The sequence below is a fragment of the Apodemus sylvaticus genome, chromosome 11 (assembly GCF_947179515.1).
Source record: "Apodemus sylvaticus chromosome 11, mApoSyl1.1, whole genome shotgun sequence".
NCBI lineage: Eukaryota > Metazoa > Chordata > Mammalia > Rodentia > Muridae > Apodemus > Apodemus sylvaticus.
Window position 1 is genome coordinate 86855525 of NC_067482.1, and position 17484 is coordinate 86873008.

General features: G+C 45.5%; 1 protein-coding gene across 2 annotated transcripts in view; it reads right to left on the reverse strand.

Annotated features, from left to right (window-relative positions):
* The window catches only part of Ddc (dopa decarboxylase), an 88092-nt gene that overhangs the window by 55285 nt on the left and 15323 nt on the right, over nucleotides 1-17484 (reverse strand). For both annotated transcript variants that reach the window (XM_052198510.1, XM_052198511.1), the window contains exons 2-4: nucleotides 14128-14336; nucleotides 9796-9909; nucleotides 6509-6628 (exon numbers count right to left, since the gene is read on the reverse strand). In XM_052198510.1, coding sequence (XP_052054470.1) covers nucleotides 6509-6628; nucleotides 9796-9909; nucleotides 14128-14328 — 435 coding nt within the window. In that variant the 5' untranslated portion in view covers nucleotides 14329-14336. The remainder of the gene's footprint in view (nucleotides 1-6508; nucleotides 6629-9795; nucleotides 9910-14127; nucleotides 14337-17484) is intronic.

Genomic DNA, 17484 nt, shown 5'->3' on the forward strand with positions numbered 1-17484 from the left:
ATTTGCAGTGTGACTTGGGTATGGTTAAAGATGAAGCTCCGTCTAGTTTTTCTTGGTACTTCCTAGCATTTGTGTTCAGCATCCCTGGGAAACAAATCCCAGGAGAGACCCATCAGGGTTTTGCTGACACTGAAAGTTTGTAAGACCATGGAGTTTTTCAGATAAGTATACAGTGAATTGTGTAGAGGTGTAAAGTTTTCTTATTAATATTTGACCCCCTTCATCAATCACCATCTCCCACTTTGATTTTTCCCATCTACTGCTTTTACTTATTCTTTTGAATCAAGTCCTATTCCCTGAGGGGTGGGGCTAGCTTTCAAGCTAGGTACACATATTCCTATTTCTGTAGCTGTAATGCATGAGTTCAGATAAACAGACCATGGCCTTCACTCGGCCTCCGAGTGACTCACACATTTCCTTCGGGCTGTACTTCCAACCATCGTCCTGCACAGTTTCAGACTATGCCAAAGAAGGCCAACAAGACTGGCAACCATTTCAGGAAATTCAAGTCTGTGAAGGCAGACAAGCTGTGTCTCCCACTTCTCCTGGGCATCCCATTGTTTTTCTTTCCTGGCTTGCTCATTTCAGATTCCCTGGCCACATTTTAATAGACAATAGATCTGTCTATTAAAAAGTCGATGGTGGGAGACTGGTGTGGTGGTGCATGCCTGTAGCGGCAGAGGCAGAGGCAGAGGCAGGAGAATCTCTGTGAGTTCGAGGCCAACCTGCTCTCTGCTCTACAAGTGAGTTCAGCACAGCCAGGGCTCTCTTTCACACAGAAACCCTGTCTTGAAAACCAAAACAAAATTTAAAAAAAAAAAAAGGATCCTGGTTGTAGTGGCATGCGCCTTTAATCACTGCACTCAGAAGGGAGTCAGAGACAGGCAGATCTCTACGTTTGAGGCCAGCCTGGTCTACATAGTGAGTTCCAGGACATCCAGGGCTATAGAGTAACCCTGTCTTGAAAAATAAAATAAAGTAGATATTTAAAAGATCTGCCCTCTCTTTGGAGCTCTGGACACCTTTATTATAATTCTGAGTAGTTCACTACAGACATGGAGGGCATTCTCCACATTCTGACAGAAATGTCTTTCTTTTTGTCAACAAAACGTAATGTAAGAAATACCAACAAAGTTCAGTGTAAAAAATAATCATCCTTAGAATATTGGATCTCAACATGCCATTGCAAGATTCAATTTGGGCAAATTTGAACAAGGCAAATGTCTCTGTCCATGAGGGAAGGAGGGAGGGAGGGAGGGAGGGAGGGAGGGAGGGAGGGAGGGAGGGAGGGAGAGGAGAGAGGTAAAAAACCCACGCTGATAATCATGCTTCGTGGCAGAGAAACTGGGGGATTGCACAGCTCTGAGCTGCACCAAGCTAAGCCCACACACTAGCTCCTTCGTTTACCTGGAACCGGTTTTCCCCTGTCTTTGTGTGGCTCGCCACCGCCTTTGCTTCAGACAGACAAAGGTTGCCATGGCGAGCCTGCTCTGAGGTGGGAGGGACCTTTTGGGAGAGTCGATGCTCGGGGCTGCTGATGCCCTGAACCGAAAGGTCCTTTCATCTTCTAGGTTTTACAAATGTCACCTCACACAGGGTAAGAAATTGGCAGCTTTTCTTCTACAAGAGCTTTCAAACCCAATTAAGAGACCCATTTTGCAGGTCTCATTTGTCGGGTCTCACAATGATGGTGTGCCATCGGGCTCAGACACCCACTGCTGCACCAATGCTAAGCTGTGATTACAGCTCTGAGGGGATCGATAAGGCAGGCTGCCTCGCGGCCTGTCACTGGGCTCAGTGCTCTTTAAGGCCTCACAAATTACAGACAATCAGCCTCTCGAGCTGAAAAGGGCCAGCCAGCTCCGTGCAGTAAACACAAGGAAGTCTGCTTTCTACCAACCCAACCTAAGTGGGGTGAGCTCACCAGGGCTTTGTTGAAGCCTGGGCTGAGAGATGCCAGAATTAGTCCTAACCTAAGGCTGGGACTTCTCAAAAATGAGATTGTCTTTACTGAAAAGATGGTTTTAACCCAGTGGTAGCATTCAAACCTCCAGACCCCAACCCAAGCAAAGAGCAGGGGCAAGCTGGTGAAAATCCTTGACACTGTCTTTACACACTGCCTTTAATTAGTTTCCGCTGCTGAACTTGTCTGAGCCACAGTTCTTTGCTGTGAAAACTAAGATTGATAATGCAACCAATCCTCATAAGTATTTTGAGGATGAAAATCAATTCAATAAACTTTGTTACTTGTAAAAATTCTTCGAGAAGTACCAAACTAGAAGTTTCATCTTTGGGTGCTAAAGACTCGAAAATGAAACTGTTTTTACTGTAAGACAAGTGACCCAGAAGTACTCTCTTCTGTGGTCTTAGTCTGGTCTTGGTGGAGCACTTAGTTGCCATGGGGAGAGGGCTGACGGTCTTGGAAGACCGTCGCCCCACATCCTACGGACTGTCCTCTGAAATCTCACTCACAGGACTGAAAAGCATAATATGTCATGACTATTTCAGGGGTTGTTTACATAAATTGTGGTACATCATAAATATTGTACAGTAATAAGATTCTCAAAAAAAAAATTCGGACAAGAAGAGGGGTGGGGGAAGGACCAATATGAGAATAACAAGAAGTGTGAGGGAGAGTTATGGAGAAAGAAGGCAGATAAAAATTAAATATAACATGTGTGTGAAAGTGCTATAATGGCCGGGCAGTGGTGGTGCATGCCTTTAATCCCAGCACTTGGGAGACAGAGGCAGGCAGATTTCTGAGTTTGAGGCCAGCCTGGTCTATAGAGTGAGTTCCAGGACAGCCAGGGCTATACAAAGAAACCCTGTCTCAAGAAACCAAATCAAAAAAAAAAAAAAAAAAAAAAAAGAAAAAAAAAGAAAAAAGAAAAGAAAGAAAGAAAAGAAAAAAGAAAAAGAAATAAAGTGCTATAATAAAGCCCACTGATTTATTTATCAACTGAAAATATAAATTAAGAAAAAGTTTAAGCTGGGCGGTGGTGGCGCACACCTTTAACCCCAGCACTTGGGAGGCAGAGGCAGGTGGATTTCTGAGTTTGAGACCAGCCTGGTCTACTGAGTAAGTTCCAGGATAGCCAGGGCTACACAGAGAAACCCTGTCTTGAAACATCCCCCCATCCCCCCAAAAAAGAAAAAGTTTAAATATGGCTGAATAGAAAGAGGTGTTGTCCTTCAAGTCTGATGACCACAAGAAGGTACGAGGGGAGAACTCACTTCAGAAAGTGACTCCCTGTGAGAGTCATGGCATGAGTGTCCATGCACACCTACCATGTACACACAATAGTAATAGTAGTGAGAAATTAAAATATATAAACAGTGAAAAATATAAGAAAAAAATTATGTATTGAAATATGTATTGAATCATCTCAATGTATGCAACCCACACATACAGTGATACTGGACTAAGACTAGAGAGAATTATGCTCTAAAATAGTTACTGTATTTTCCCATTTTACAGTGAGTGCCCATTATTCATAAATACAGAGGGCACAATCATTTTTAAAAGTAAGAAAGTGTAATCAAAGTTGACATGGGAGATAGTAAATTGGCAATGTGGAAAATTACAGTGATACGCAGAAAGCCATGAGCAATTCACTGAAAATATAGAGGAGAAAATGACCAAAAAAGAAAAAAAAGAAGGAAAAAAAGCCTACTGAGTCTATGGAAACTCAAGCCTCTGAAAACTGTTGAAATAGTGTCCTCACGGACATAGGACGGAGGAAATGTCCCGACGTAGAGAGAGAGCTGCATCATTCATGAGGTAGCAGGGTTTACCAAAGCTAAATCTCAGCCAAGATGTGGAGTCACGGTAAAAACTCTGCTCTGGGGTCAGGCCTACTGAAAAGAGTGAGATACTTGCTCGGAAATAAATAAACCATAAGTCCAGGCCATGCCTCGGAAGACAGCTCTGCTGCCTGTGTAGCCCTGGATGGCTGAAGAGTCTCTCTGGAAACTCTGACTTGATTGTTCTTGTCAGGGACGGTAGGCATGTCCCTGGAAAATCAGGGTTCCAGCGTCAGCACCTGGAAAGCCACCAGGGCTTCACCTAGAAGAAACACCTCTGACTGTGTATTTTGGGGACTTTGGGGGACCTGTGCTGCAGCTCCTTCTCAAGCTGGAACAGTATCTGTGCAATGCCTAATTGTAACATTACCCAAGGAAGTTTGGCTGTGCCACACAACCTCCAAAAACAAAAAAGCAATTCTGTGAAGTTATATTGGGACTTCCCTAGAACATTCCTGCTGCCATTTTTAGAAGTCTGGTTCACAGTATCCATTTATACTTCAGTTATGGTAAGCATATATGTACACTTACTTATTACACACACACACATATAATAGTATATTATAGTATAATAATAATCCACATGGTAATGTTCATTCATTCATTCATTCACTCATTCAATAGAATCTCATGTGGCCAAAGCGGGTGTGAATTGACCAAGGATGGCTGTGAACTCCTGATCCTCCTGCTTCTTCTGTTAGTATTACAGGTGAGTCTCAGCCCACCTAACTCTGGTAGTTCATGATTATTAGTTCCCTACTTACAGTGACCTAGATAATGCACAGGGCATAATCAAAGAATAAAAAGAGTGGTTCGAGCCACAGGGACTGCTGGCCTGTCCATTCTAATGCATTAGAATGAACAAGATTTACATTCTCAGGCCCACTGGAGCCCTGCTGAGTTTGACTCTACAGGCAGAGGCTGGGAACCCACTGAGAACAAATCCTTTCAGGGCTCTTCTGCAGACTGCGTGCAACACAGCACCAAGATGCCAGGCCTCTTTTCCAGACCGAGACTGTTTACCTTTCAGGGGAAAGGGGGACTTTGCTAATGTGATTACATTAAGAACCTTGACTTGGAAAGATTACCTTGGATTATCTGAGTGGACCCAATCCTATCACACGGGTCCTTAAAAATGGAGACCCGATTTCACATCTGCAGTCAGAACATGACAGTGAGAGAAAGGTCAGAGAGATGGAACGCAGCTGCTTTGGGAGGTGGAGATGGGAGTTGCAGGCCAAGGAATTCCAGAAGGCTTTAGAACACTTGAGGAGGTGGGGAAATGGATTTTTCCCCTTGGGCTTCTGAGATGACAATCTTGATTTTAGTTCATTAAAATCTAGGTCAGACTTTCAGAACCATAGGATAAGAAGTGTATTTAAAGCCACTAAATTGCATGTAGCACCTTTAAGAAAGAGACCATACATTGGAGGTTAAAATACATGGGAAGTTAAAATAGTCCCAGGACTGCAAACCGAGGACCTTGCTTCCTAGTTCAGTTTGTCTATACCAGACATGTGATTTTCCACAAAGGCATTCTTTCGTCAGCCTTGGTGCTCTCATTCGTAAAGTATGTGGAGCCGTCACAGCTTATCAGTGCTTCTGAGAAATATGTATATATGTATATATATATATATATATGTGTGTGTGTGTGTGTGTGTGTGTATACTAAGGTTTCTTTATTCTAAGGTTAGTAATACTTTATCAGTGTTACAATCATGAGCTTGACATGAGAAAAATAACATAAGGGGCGGGGGGGGGGGTTGATGAGTTAATGTAGTTCATCATCTGTGCTACAAAATGTTTTTTAAAGATTCACATTTGCTGGGACACGGTGGTACATTCTTCTAATCCCAGCACTTGGGAGGCAGAGCAGGTGGAGCTCAAGGCCAGCGTGCTCTACACAGTGAGTTCCAGGCCAGGACTACATAGTCAGTCAGACCTTGCCTAACAAAAAAAAAAAAAAAAAAAAAGGCATAAATTCCACTCATTCACTCTGAAGATCCTGTTGGAATGGAAAATTCACCACGGCTGTCATTTGCATCTGTTGTGTACCCTCATGTAAGCTCTACAGTTGTTTGTGATGAATCCGGAGAATGAATTAAATGTATGCATAGACATAGCAGAAGCTTTAGGTAAGCTGTTGGCATACAGACGAATAACACATACAGCCAAGTAGCACAGACAGCCGTTGAAGCACAGCCACAGCTGTCACTTGTAAAGATAGGATTCTGTGGGGGCAGCAAGACTTTAGGTTCTAGAATCCACAGACACAAGATCTGTAACTTCGAAGCTAGATGCTGAGGGGCGTGTTAGGAGTTGTTTGGGGCCTCAGTTCCCTTGGTTGTCAAATTCACAAAATTCACAGTGAGAAGTCAGGGTGTCTGGGAAGGGCCTAGACATGGCGGCCAGCAACGGATGCCCTAACATCTGCCTATGCTTTAGTCACTGTTTTTTCTACCAGGACAGCCAGTGGAGATGAGTGCTTGTGGGAAACAGGACCAGGATCTACATCCAGTTCCCATCAACTCCAAGAACAGAGGCCCCCAGCTTTCCTGTTCTTTGGAAGAAACCTAAAGGCACAGCACAAAAAAAAAAAAAAAAAAAAAAAAAAAACCTCGTGGGCGCGCTGCTTTCTGCAGCTGTGGTCCTTTGTGGAGCCCACACTCCCAAAAGTCTGCCTTCCCGCTTTCCCCCGCCTTACCTGGATCACTCCTCCCCCTTCCCCAGCTCTTCCAGCCAAAAAGGCCTCTGGCAGCTCCAGCATCTTCCCCAGCCAATCCATCATCACTGTCTCCAGCTCTGTGCAAGCTGGGCTTGCAGCCTGCAGTGGGGGTTGGGGAGAGAGTGAACAGCTAAGCCACAGGGCAGCTGGCCTCTGCACAAAAGACTGACACAGGACAGCATTGTTTCTTCGGTGGTTTTTATTTGATCAATTTAACAAAAAGTTCACATTTTTGCCCCCCAAATCCACCCTTGGTGGAGAATTAATCCCTTGGTTTCTGGGATTTGAGTGTGTCTCCCACATTCATATGTTGAAACCTGAACCCACGATGAGAGTATTAAGAGGTGGGGGAGTTTATGGGCCAGCCCGCCTATGTGGCTCCTTGCTTGTGGACTGGTGGAAAGTGGGTCGTTTCGGGGGTGGATTTGATGGAAACAAGGAAGTTCACCCCAAGAACAGACATTCTTGTCTGTTTCACGAATGCCCACTGAGTGTTGCACGTTCTCTGCTGTGGTCACACAGAAGGCCTTGCTGCCAGATGCCAGTAGCATGTTCTTCACACCCTCGGGTAGACTTCTAATGTTTATAAAGGATTCAGGCTACAGTATTTTGTTCTGCCCCAGAAAATGGATTGAGACAACGCTATGTTCTCATTTCCCAGAGATCCCAGGGAGCCTCAGGGGGTTGGCTCTGCCAGGAGGCCTGGAAGCAGGGCCTGAGCCTGGTGGTGTGGCCAGAACTTTCCAAGGAGTGCATTCTCTGCTCTTCCTCATCTCCTTCCAGATGAGATCCATCAGGGACCCATGAGGGTAGATCTCTATGAGCCCCCTTTGAGTTACCTCACCAACTGAATTATCTCTTCATGACAGGTCAAAGGGTATAAGCTGAGAATGGTCCCTGGATACATCAACTTCCCCAGCCCACCGCGAACACGGTCATGGTTCTAAGAGCTAATGCTAAATCCCAGATTTAAACTCTCTCAAACTCAGATGGGCCTCAAATGCCTGAGCACAGTCTCAGACACAGCTTTTTTCATTCATCCAGATTGGTGTAAGGAGAGTGACCCCATGCCTGCCTGCTTGTGCACGGTGTGCTTGATCATATAACAGGACAGTCTGAAAAGGTCTACTGGAAGACCCTCCTCGATGGCCACGAGCCAATTTTAGAGTTCAGAATGGAGCCGAGGAAATGGGTATTGACTGCTTTCTTCTGCTAGGCAACACCAGACAGCCACTCATCTTTATGTAGTCTTTTATTTTCCCAGTGACTTAGTGTCTGGCCTCTCTACTCTAACTGTACACAGAAGGTGGCTGGCTGGGTACTCTTGGGTCCAGGCAAAAGTGATTTGAGCCTCCATTTTTATGGGTTTTTATCTAAGGGCACAACATGGTGACCAGGGTGTTCTTTTTTATTTTATTTTTTAAATTAATTAATTTATTTTATGTATATGAGTACACCATTGCTCTCTTCAGACAGAACAGAAGAGGGCATCAGACCCCATTACAGATTGCTGTGAGCCACCATGTGGTTGCTGGGAATTGAACTCAGGACCTCTGGAAGAATAGACAGTGCTCTTAACCACTGAGCCATCTCTCCAGCCCAACCAGGATACTCTTGTGCATTCTGGAATTACGACGTATCAATGGCAAGTGGAACTGAGGACTTTCTCCCTGCTGGTCACACGGTTATCCCCATCCTGGTGGGTTCTGCTGCAGCCAGGCTAATGCTAATTCCCAGTAGAGGAGCCAGCATTCCATGTTATGAACCACAGCTATCAAGCAACACAACCTCTGTGTCAGGAAGGCAGGCATTTCCTCACCCAAGAGCACCCTAGAAATGCAGATAAATCAGAGGTGGCTATCAGGTCTCCAGACAAATATGCAGTGGCTTTTGGGACAGCAGAACAACACCAATGAACTCTGCCATGGCAACATTTAATGAAAGGAAAGGGTACACTCAGCCTAGGCCCAGTCTGTTCCCAGGAAAAGAAGGCCCCAAATACCTGACCTAAGAGTAATGGTGACAGTTCAGTAGGAAGGCCACCTCAGCCCTTCCCATGAGCTGTGACTCCCACTAGCCCAGTCCCTGAGGATCCCAGCTGGAAGAAAATCAGGGGCCATGTGGTGAAGCAGTCAGCTCAGCTGGGCCCTGATGGCTGCTGAGAATTCATAAGCTGGGTCCACTTCTACATCCCAGGTCCTTGCTCAATGCTAGTCAATACCATTGGGCTCCAAGGCACAAATATGAGAGATACTCTCTATGTAGAGAATCAAAGACAGTTCCAGGCTTTGGGGAACTAACTCTTCATGGTGTAAGCAGGCCCAGAACCTGAGAGCTGATGGCATCAGGTTCAAATCTTGCCTGAGGCACACAGCTGGGACACAGAGCGCTAGGTAACCTAGGCCAGATGCCTTCAGAGTAGGGAACTAAGTCCTTACTCCATGTAGAGAAGGACCTCACACAGGGAGGGATGAGTAGCCTGTAGGCAGGCATGGGTCTATTTTTAGCACTTTTGCTCTGCCTCCTTGCCCATCAGATAGGCTGGACAGTAGACTGGTGGGAGGCAGATGAATGAGTCAAGGGTAGGAACAGTCTCCAAAGTCAGAGTGCATAGCAATCTTCTGGTCTTGGGGGAATGGAAGCTTCACAGCCTTGAACTGTGATTTTGATTCAAATCAAGTGGTTATTAAAAACAAAACCAACCAAACAAACAGAAACCAAAAAACAGTACTACACCAAATCCTCTTCTCTTCTCTTCTCTTCTCTTCTCTTCTCTTCTCTTCTCTTCTCTCTTCTCTCTTCTCTCTTCTCTCTTCTCTCTTCTCTCTTCTCTCTTCTCTCTTCTCTCTTCTCTCTTCTCTCTTCTCTCTTCTCTCTTCTCTCTTCTCCTCTCTTCTCTCTTCTCTCTTCTCTCTTCTCCTCTCTTCTCTCCTCCCCTCCCCTTCCCTCCTTTCCTCTCCTCTCCTCTCCCCTTTCTTCCTCTCCCCTTCCCTCCCCTCCATTTCTTTCCCTTCTCCTCATTTTCCTTCTCCTTTCCTCCTGTTCTTTCCTCCCCCTTCCCCTCTATCTTTCTCCTTCCTCCCTCTCCCATATTCTACCCAGAATTTCTCTTCCCTTAGAAACTCCCTCCCTGGGATCCAGACTCTGCTTTCTGCCAAGTAGCTCTGCTACCTACAGGTAACAGAGCCACTTGCTCCTGTCCTGTGCAAAGAGATCACTTCCCCATGCAAGAATAGACATCACCACAGTGTCTTAGAGATACTCACCCAGGAGAAACCAATGCAGCCGATAGCACCGCACAGCATGTCTGCGAGCATAGCTGGGTATGAGCTAGCCGTGGGGAAGTAAGCGAAGAAATAGGGACTGTGCCAGTGTGTTACCTGTGGGGAGGAGGACAGTTACTTTGGGACAAAGTGGAAATTCCTCAAGATACCTACAGAAGACCACCTGGACAGTTTCTCAGGTTCCATCATCCCACACTTTCTGTCTGAATGTCACCTCATTATCACTACAGTAAACAGACTCCCTGTTCGTGCTTCAGTATCTTTGCTAGTCAAGAAGGAAATGCTGTCTTCATAAGATAATATGGGAATTATTACACTCGAAGTCTCTAGGTAGGAATGACAGCAAAACCTCTTTGGATTCTTCCTTGGTGCTCTGGGCAAGGAAGCGCTGCACCTGACAACCGAGATTCTAGAGTAAAAAGCCTGGCTTTCTCAAAACCACCCTAGCAAATTCAGTTGCTTTTGTCTATTTTGGTTTTCTGTCTTTTTTTTTTTTTAAGATTTATTTATTTTATATATTTGAGTACATTGTCACTGTCTTTGGACACACCAGAAGAGGGCATCAGATCTTATTACAGATGGTTGTGAGCTACCATGTGGTTGCTGGGAATTGAACTCAAGACCTCTGGAAGATCAGTCTGTGCTCTTAGCCACTGAGCAATTTCTCCAGACCTGGTTTTCTGTTTTAAATACCCAATTTAAAAAAAAAAAAGTTTGAGGCCAGCCTGGTCTACAGAGTTCCAGGACATCCAGAGCTACACAGAGAAACTCTGTTTCAAAAAACCAAAAAAAAAAAAAAAAAAAAAAAAAAAAAAAAAAAAAAAAAAAAAAGCTATTATCTCTCCTGCCTCCTGCAGCACAGAAGGGGTAAACACCTACTCCATGCCAACCCTGGGTTAGGTACAGAGGAAAAGCTCAGATTGACAGGGAAGAGAGCCTCGTGGTGATCTCGGGAATGTCTGAGATGATGGGAACCAGGACAGTGGTGAAGACACACAGACCAGTATTGGCTGCATGAGTAGTCTTTCCCTTGCAATGTGTATGTTGAAACTACATCTCCAGCCCCAAATGGCAGTATTAGGAGACAGGGCTTTGGCAAGGTACATAGATCATGAGAGTGAGGCTTTGTGATGGGATTTGGGCTTGTATAAGGAGATATGAGACTGATCATAGACTAACAATTCCAGAATTTATGGAGGGCATGAACTGTATCCATTTGGAAAGTTTGAACACAAATCCCAGCCCACCACCGAATTTCATTAAACAAAAATTCCACTTTTGAAATATTGAAAGTTGATCTTCTGTGTGGTGGTTTGTAGCAGGCTAAGGAAATATTTCTCTCTGCAAAGTTCAAAATGCTTATATGGTTCTGATCAAAAGTCTCTGGAAAAATGGTCCACTCCTGATTTCCCAAAACCAGAAACTATGTTTCTTTCTGCATCATTAGCCAGGTGAGACTATTTCTGAGTTTTCTCCTCCAGATTCTAGTCAAATAAATGTTTCTTTTTGACTGATTATAAAACAAAACTGTGGTGAGTTTTAAGATCTCTGAAATCAAGATATATTTTCCAGTGTAAGGAACACGCACACAGAAACTACCCTCTGTACAAAGTACAAATTTCTGTAATGAGGCACAGTCTTAGGCTAGTTTAAATATATATTTTTTTAAGGGTATGCCTGTCCTGGGGAAGAGATTTCACAAAGTGAACTGTGGGCAGGGATGGGGGATGGGAGGTGTAGGAGCATTCATTCTTTGCTAGAGTACAAGGAAAGATGATCTCTTCGAGCGAGCGCGGGAGTGGCCTAGATCCTGTCATTATAGAGGCTGGGAGCTCAAATCACTCCATGTAAACATTGAAGTGAGGATGAAAGTATGGGGTCTGCAGGATGTGAGGAGCATTGGGTGTCAGGCAGAGAAGGCGCTATTAGAGGGAAAACGTGAAGTGTGGTGGTGGGGGAGGAGGAGGAGGAGGCGGCCAGAGAGCTAGCTCCCTACCAGGCAGGGTACAAAGCTGCTCTCTGTAACTTAAGAAGCCCTTATCTGAACCCAACCTCCCAAAACTTGAGAAATGTTGAAGCTGCCACGTCTACATGCTTTATTCTAACATCTTGCTACGGTGTGGCTGTGAAGAATCCCTAAAGCGCCTTGTGTTAGAGACTTACTCCCTAAGGTGGAGATACTGAGGGGCCTTGGCTGAAGTGCCCTCTAAGGAGGCCCCCTCCTCTCTCTCTGCAATGTTTTCCAGCCGTGAGTCAATCTCCTCTGCTGTGTGCCTCGGCCGGCCATGATGTGCTGGCTCACCACCAGCTAAAAGCAGCAAGGCCAAAGAAGGGGTCTCGCAGCTGAACCTCCAAAACTACAAGTCAAAATGAACCTTGTCCCCATGTAAATTTGTCATTCCAGCTACGTTACAAGGTCAGAAAGCTGACTAACACGTTGCGCCTTTTTTTTCATAGTCGTTGCAAAGATATAAACATGTCTTTTCTCAGTAAAACCACACACTAGTCCTTTATGTGGCACGAGCAAACCCCGATTAAGAAGACAGCCAACTAGGATAGCTCATTAAAAGCTGGAAGATTCCAGCAAGGCTCATTGCAAGTCTGTCTCCAGGCCTGGGAGTGGGACAGAGCCAGAGGGGGAAAAAAAGTGAGAGTGGAAGAAAATCAGGGTAATCAAGAACAGGAAAGGGGGAGGGAGGGAGGAAGGGAGGGAGGCTCTGGAGAACTTCACCGACTGAGTGATGTGTTCTGCAGAGCAGGAGTGAGGCCCATGAGGCTTTAGGGGAAAAAAAAGAATGTTCAGATAAAAACCAAAACATCTGTAGTGGTAACGCGCTTGTCTTTGCGGAAATGCCTTTATAAAGTGTAATTGCAAAGCCCCATAGAAGAGGAGGCCAGAGACTGCACAAACGCAGAGGGCCAGAGGGCACAGATGGGGCCCAGGACCTCAGTTTCTTTCAGGTACCTGGAGGCTCCACGCTGTCTGCAGCTCTCTCTCTTCACTAGCCACGTCTTGGAAAGGCCAGGGTGAATCCTGACTGGAAAGCACACCCCTCTACTTTCCTCTCTGTGAATAGCCACAGAGCGTGTGGGGTGAATCGTCCCACACTGAATCTGCACAGCACAGCACAGACTCTCCCTTCACCTAACTTCTGGTTAACCGCAAGTAGCAGTGGGCTGGATCTGTAACGCAGGGAGCTAATGCCAGAGCCTCTGCATTTTCCAGCTTTGCTCTGCACAGTAAATACTCCTATAGAACACAGACTCCTGCGGGAAGACGGCATATTTTTCCAGCACTGCGCTCCAGTGTTCCTACTTGGCCTGACATTTGACTGTGCCTCCCTGTACTGGCTTTACGCTGAAAGGCTTAGTTTATTTGCTCGGCTCTCGGGCCAGAGCCAGAATTTTGAGTTATACTCAAAGAACAAATGCCATGGGAAATCTCCTGAAGATGAAACTTGACAAGGGCTGTGAGAGATGTTCTGGAACCGAAGAGCTGACTCTGAAGCCGAGGACTTTGGCTGACTATGTGCCTCCCCAGAGCCTCTGTGTTCTCTGTGCAAACAAGAGCTGAGTATCCATCCACGCTGTCAGTTTCCCGCCCGCCTGTTCCTCAGTCACCTTAAAGTCACAGCCACGTAAGCACCAGCAGGGGTATATGTGCGATGTGCCATTTTTACCAGCCCAGACATCCAACATGAATTGATGATCAGGGTCAGACCCATTTGTTCAAGACCATGTGAAAGGATAGGCTTTTAGGTAAATTGCTTGCTGGGTAAAGTAGTATTCTGGAGACGTGGCACAGAGATTCACAGCAACCCTTTGATCCCTCTGACTATCAGCAATAGCTCAGCACAGCTGCTCAAGTCCAAACAAAATGAAGAAAACGTTCCTCTGTACATGAAAGTTATCCTTTGGCAACTATAAGAAAGATGCAAGTACCTCTATTTAGGATAATTAATTAAACTACTTGCCATCAACCACTAGGAGCTTGTTTTTTTCTTGCTATCAAAGGATAACACGCTCTAGGAACCTGGCCTAGAAGCAAGCACTAGTCTCAGAGGCCTCGGGAGAAATCCATCACACTGCCTTTAGAGACTGTGCAGTCTGGATCTATCCTTTACTATCCCACAATTGCATCATGGACCACCTAACGTCTCTAAATCCAAGTTGTCTCAGCTGAAAGCAAAGCAAGGTTAGGAGTTTCTCTTTAGCCTGCCTGTTGTGGTGGCCCCATGATACCGGAAGTACAGCTCTCAGTGGGTGTTATATAGGCATAAGCCTAGCTGTCATTTTCCTCAAATACATACTTACCCCTGGCATGATTATCTTCTCAATGTCTTTGATTATATCCTCATATGTTTCTGGCTCCTGGGGGGCAGTGGTGGGAATCAGGGGCCGAAGGTAGCCAGGCTCCACATCAGGGTACACTGGACGTCCCTCAATGCCATCCAGATAGTCAGCTATATAATCCACCATCTCCTTGCCTCTCCTCCGGAATTCACGCGAATCCATGTTGAAAACTGCCCACAGAGAGAATAGAAATCAACCAACAAAACCTTATAGCTCTGAACTGGGGGGTGGGGGTGGGGGAGGCAGTGACTCCACATTCTAAAGACCCTCAGTCCCCAGCCCAGCATCCCTTGCCACCTTCTATGTCTGGATGAGACAGACATGCCACTGCATCCACACAGTGGATGCTCATTCTACACCCCACAAGACAGTCAGCAGAAGGCAGAACAGCACCCTCATTTAAAAAGAAATTATTTCAGTAAACTGCAAGAAGCATACAGTTAGGGATCCTTCCAACTGGCTGCCATCGTGGCCTGCATTCGGCCTGTGTGTACCTTTTGTTAGCCTTCTGAATGAAAGCCTTGCACTAGGAGCCCCACTTTTCAGCGTCTTTGAGATGAAGACGATCACGGCAGCCCCTAAGGAGTGGGTAAAGGCAGGACCACAATCTGTGGGAGCTCAGCCCAGAGCCCTGCCCAAAGCTAGATATGTCTTTTCCTGGAATCCCATCTCCTGGTGACCTGCACCCTTGCCTATAATCTGCTTATCAGGATAGATATATGTTCTTCATATTAGCCAAGTCAGACACACAGGCAGCTATCAGAGTTTGTGTTTGTTATCTTCTTCAACATTCCAACAACTCGAGCGAAGCTGACATATGGTCATTTTTCTACCAGGCGCTTACGGCGGCTTACTTGGGCTGCAGATCATGAGACCACCCTTTTGTAGTACATTTCGAGAGCCGTTTTAAACAGTAAAATCACAAGAAAAACAGTAACAATAAAAAGGATGAGGTCAAAACAGATTAGGTGGTAGTGGGGAGAAAGGACTCTTAATTTACATCACAAGAGCTCAAAACACAAGGCAGAGCAGTGCCTTGTACAACCTCAGAGGAATTGTGTGGGTCCTTCCAATGATTCACAAAGTTCCCTGGCTCTACACTTGGTCAGGAAGGCATAGTGAGCCTTAGGTGAGGATTCAGATACAAGTTAGCCTGCTGGAGAATCTGAGTGTCTGGAATTTATGTTTGGTAAAAAATCAAATGTATTTGCAAAACAAAAAGATGGACAACCTGCTCCAATCCTATCATCCCCATTTGTAACATGTGTCTCTCCTGAATAGTTTCTAAATTTGTGAGAGACAATTGAAAGCTAAACAAAGGATACATTTCTAAATCCCTCCCTTAGTCCAGAGCTTTGTAATTGAAGATGGATTTTCCATCAGAGTAAGTACTGGGGATGAGTCAAATCCATTGTGATCAGCAATGGAGCTGACCCTCGTGTCCTGTTCCCAGCACTTCCCCATGATCCCCATTGTCTGCGATGGGAGGGGGGCTGGACAGATTTTGTGATGTTAAATGCGTTCGAAATGATTCATCAGGCACTTTTTTAAAACGGGGAGACAGATTTTCATTCAAGAGTATTGCATAGGGGAAAGAGTTTGACCTCAACTTTGAAACACCAGGGACAGATGGGGAGCTGTAGCCAAAGGGGGATTACTCAGGGCTCTCCAGAGGAGTGGAGCCCGCCATATACATATACTTCTAACTACAAAGGGGAGTTTATTGGATTGACTCACATGCTCAGAGGCTGTTTCTTTCCACAATGGCTGTCAGCAAGCTGGAGGACTAGAAACCAGTTGTAACTTAAGTCCAAGAAACTGGAAGTCTCCGCACAGGATCAACCAACGATCAACCAGAAATCAAAGCCCTTGGAGGTACCACAGCACCCAAATATCACTGGGTGCTGATATTTATTGAGAGGCTGAAGAAGCCAGAGTCTGATGTCCACAGGTCACGACAGCCGCAAAAAACAAACAAACAAACAAACAAACAAAAACAAAAAACAAAAAACAAACCCGAGAACCTGCTAGGGCAGAGCAGTGGTGTTTCCTCTTTTGGCCTTCTGATTCGTCTGACCCAGCCTACTGGTGCTGCTCAGACGCAAAGCTAGTTCTCCTGTCAGTTCACTGACCACCCTCCAAGAGTTTCTGGTAATGTCTTCCCATAAGCACCAAGAAATGTGCTCTGCCAATTTCCTAGGTGTCTCTCACTCCAACCAAACAGCTGATGGCAACCATGAGAGTAGCCGCTAAACCCAGTGAGTAAGAAAAATTACTGAGAACGCAGGAGTTAGTCTCGGGGTTGGGGGTAGCAAGCTGGATCAGATACCAAGGGAGGAAAGAGACGAGATACATATGATTAGATACGAGCAATATCCGCTTTGAGGCCTTCTTTGTCAAACTGGGTTTCAGCTGACTGATGTTGAGCTAGGAGATAGCTGGTATCCAGGGACAACGCGCCTGGTCGGGTTTTTCCTCCCTCCCTACTAAAGGGAAGATGCACAGGCACGATTTATAGATGACCCAGCCTTCATTTAAGAGTTACCATAGGGTGCACATTTCAGCTAAGAGTGCTTGGGAGATAATGGTGATGCATAAGATAAGATATAAATTACAGCAAGGAGGAGAGCTAAACAGGCGGCAGGAGGGAAGCCATACTGATAATGCATTCTGTCCAGTGCCTTCTCACGATGACATTTCTGCATACACACTGGGGCCTGGTTACAATCAGACAGTGTCCGGCCTTTGCTGAGCACTACCATCATTTCCTGTTTCCAGCTCTCATTGTGGGAAAGGGTGGGCTGGGGGGTCAAACTGCAGGGCTGAGGTTCAGGGTCAAGAGATGGCCTACTCAGACAGACCCTGACTCATGTTTAGTGTCTATACACCAACACAGCGTGTGAATTGCTACCACATTAACCCTCATTTTCCTTAACTGAAAACAAAAATCAAGATTTTTGTTTTGGTAATGGAGTACCACCACCATCAATTTTAATGTATTGAATAAATACATAGGACTAGCTTTGGACAGTGGTACTAAGAACTGTCAGTTATGGTAGCTTCCCGTTATTTATATTTTCCTCTTCTGAGATTTCAGTTACTTGCAGTCAGCTGCAAACCAAAAATGTTGAATGGAAAATATATAGCTTGCAATTTTTGCAAAGTTGTACACCCTTCTGAATGGCACAATGGCATCTGTGCCTTCCTGTTCTGTGACACCCCATCCATGAGTCATCCTTTAGTTCAGCGTTTCTCCACTGTGTATACTATCTGCCTGTTAGTCAGCACAGCACAGCAGTTCTTTGTCCAAGTAAGCCT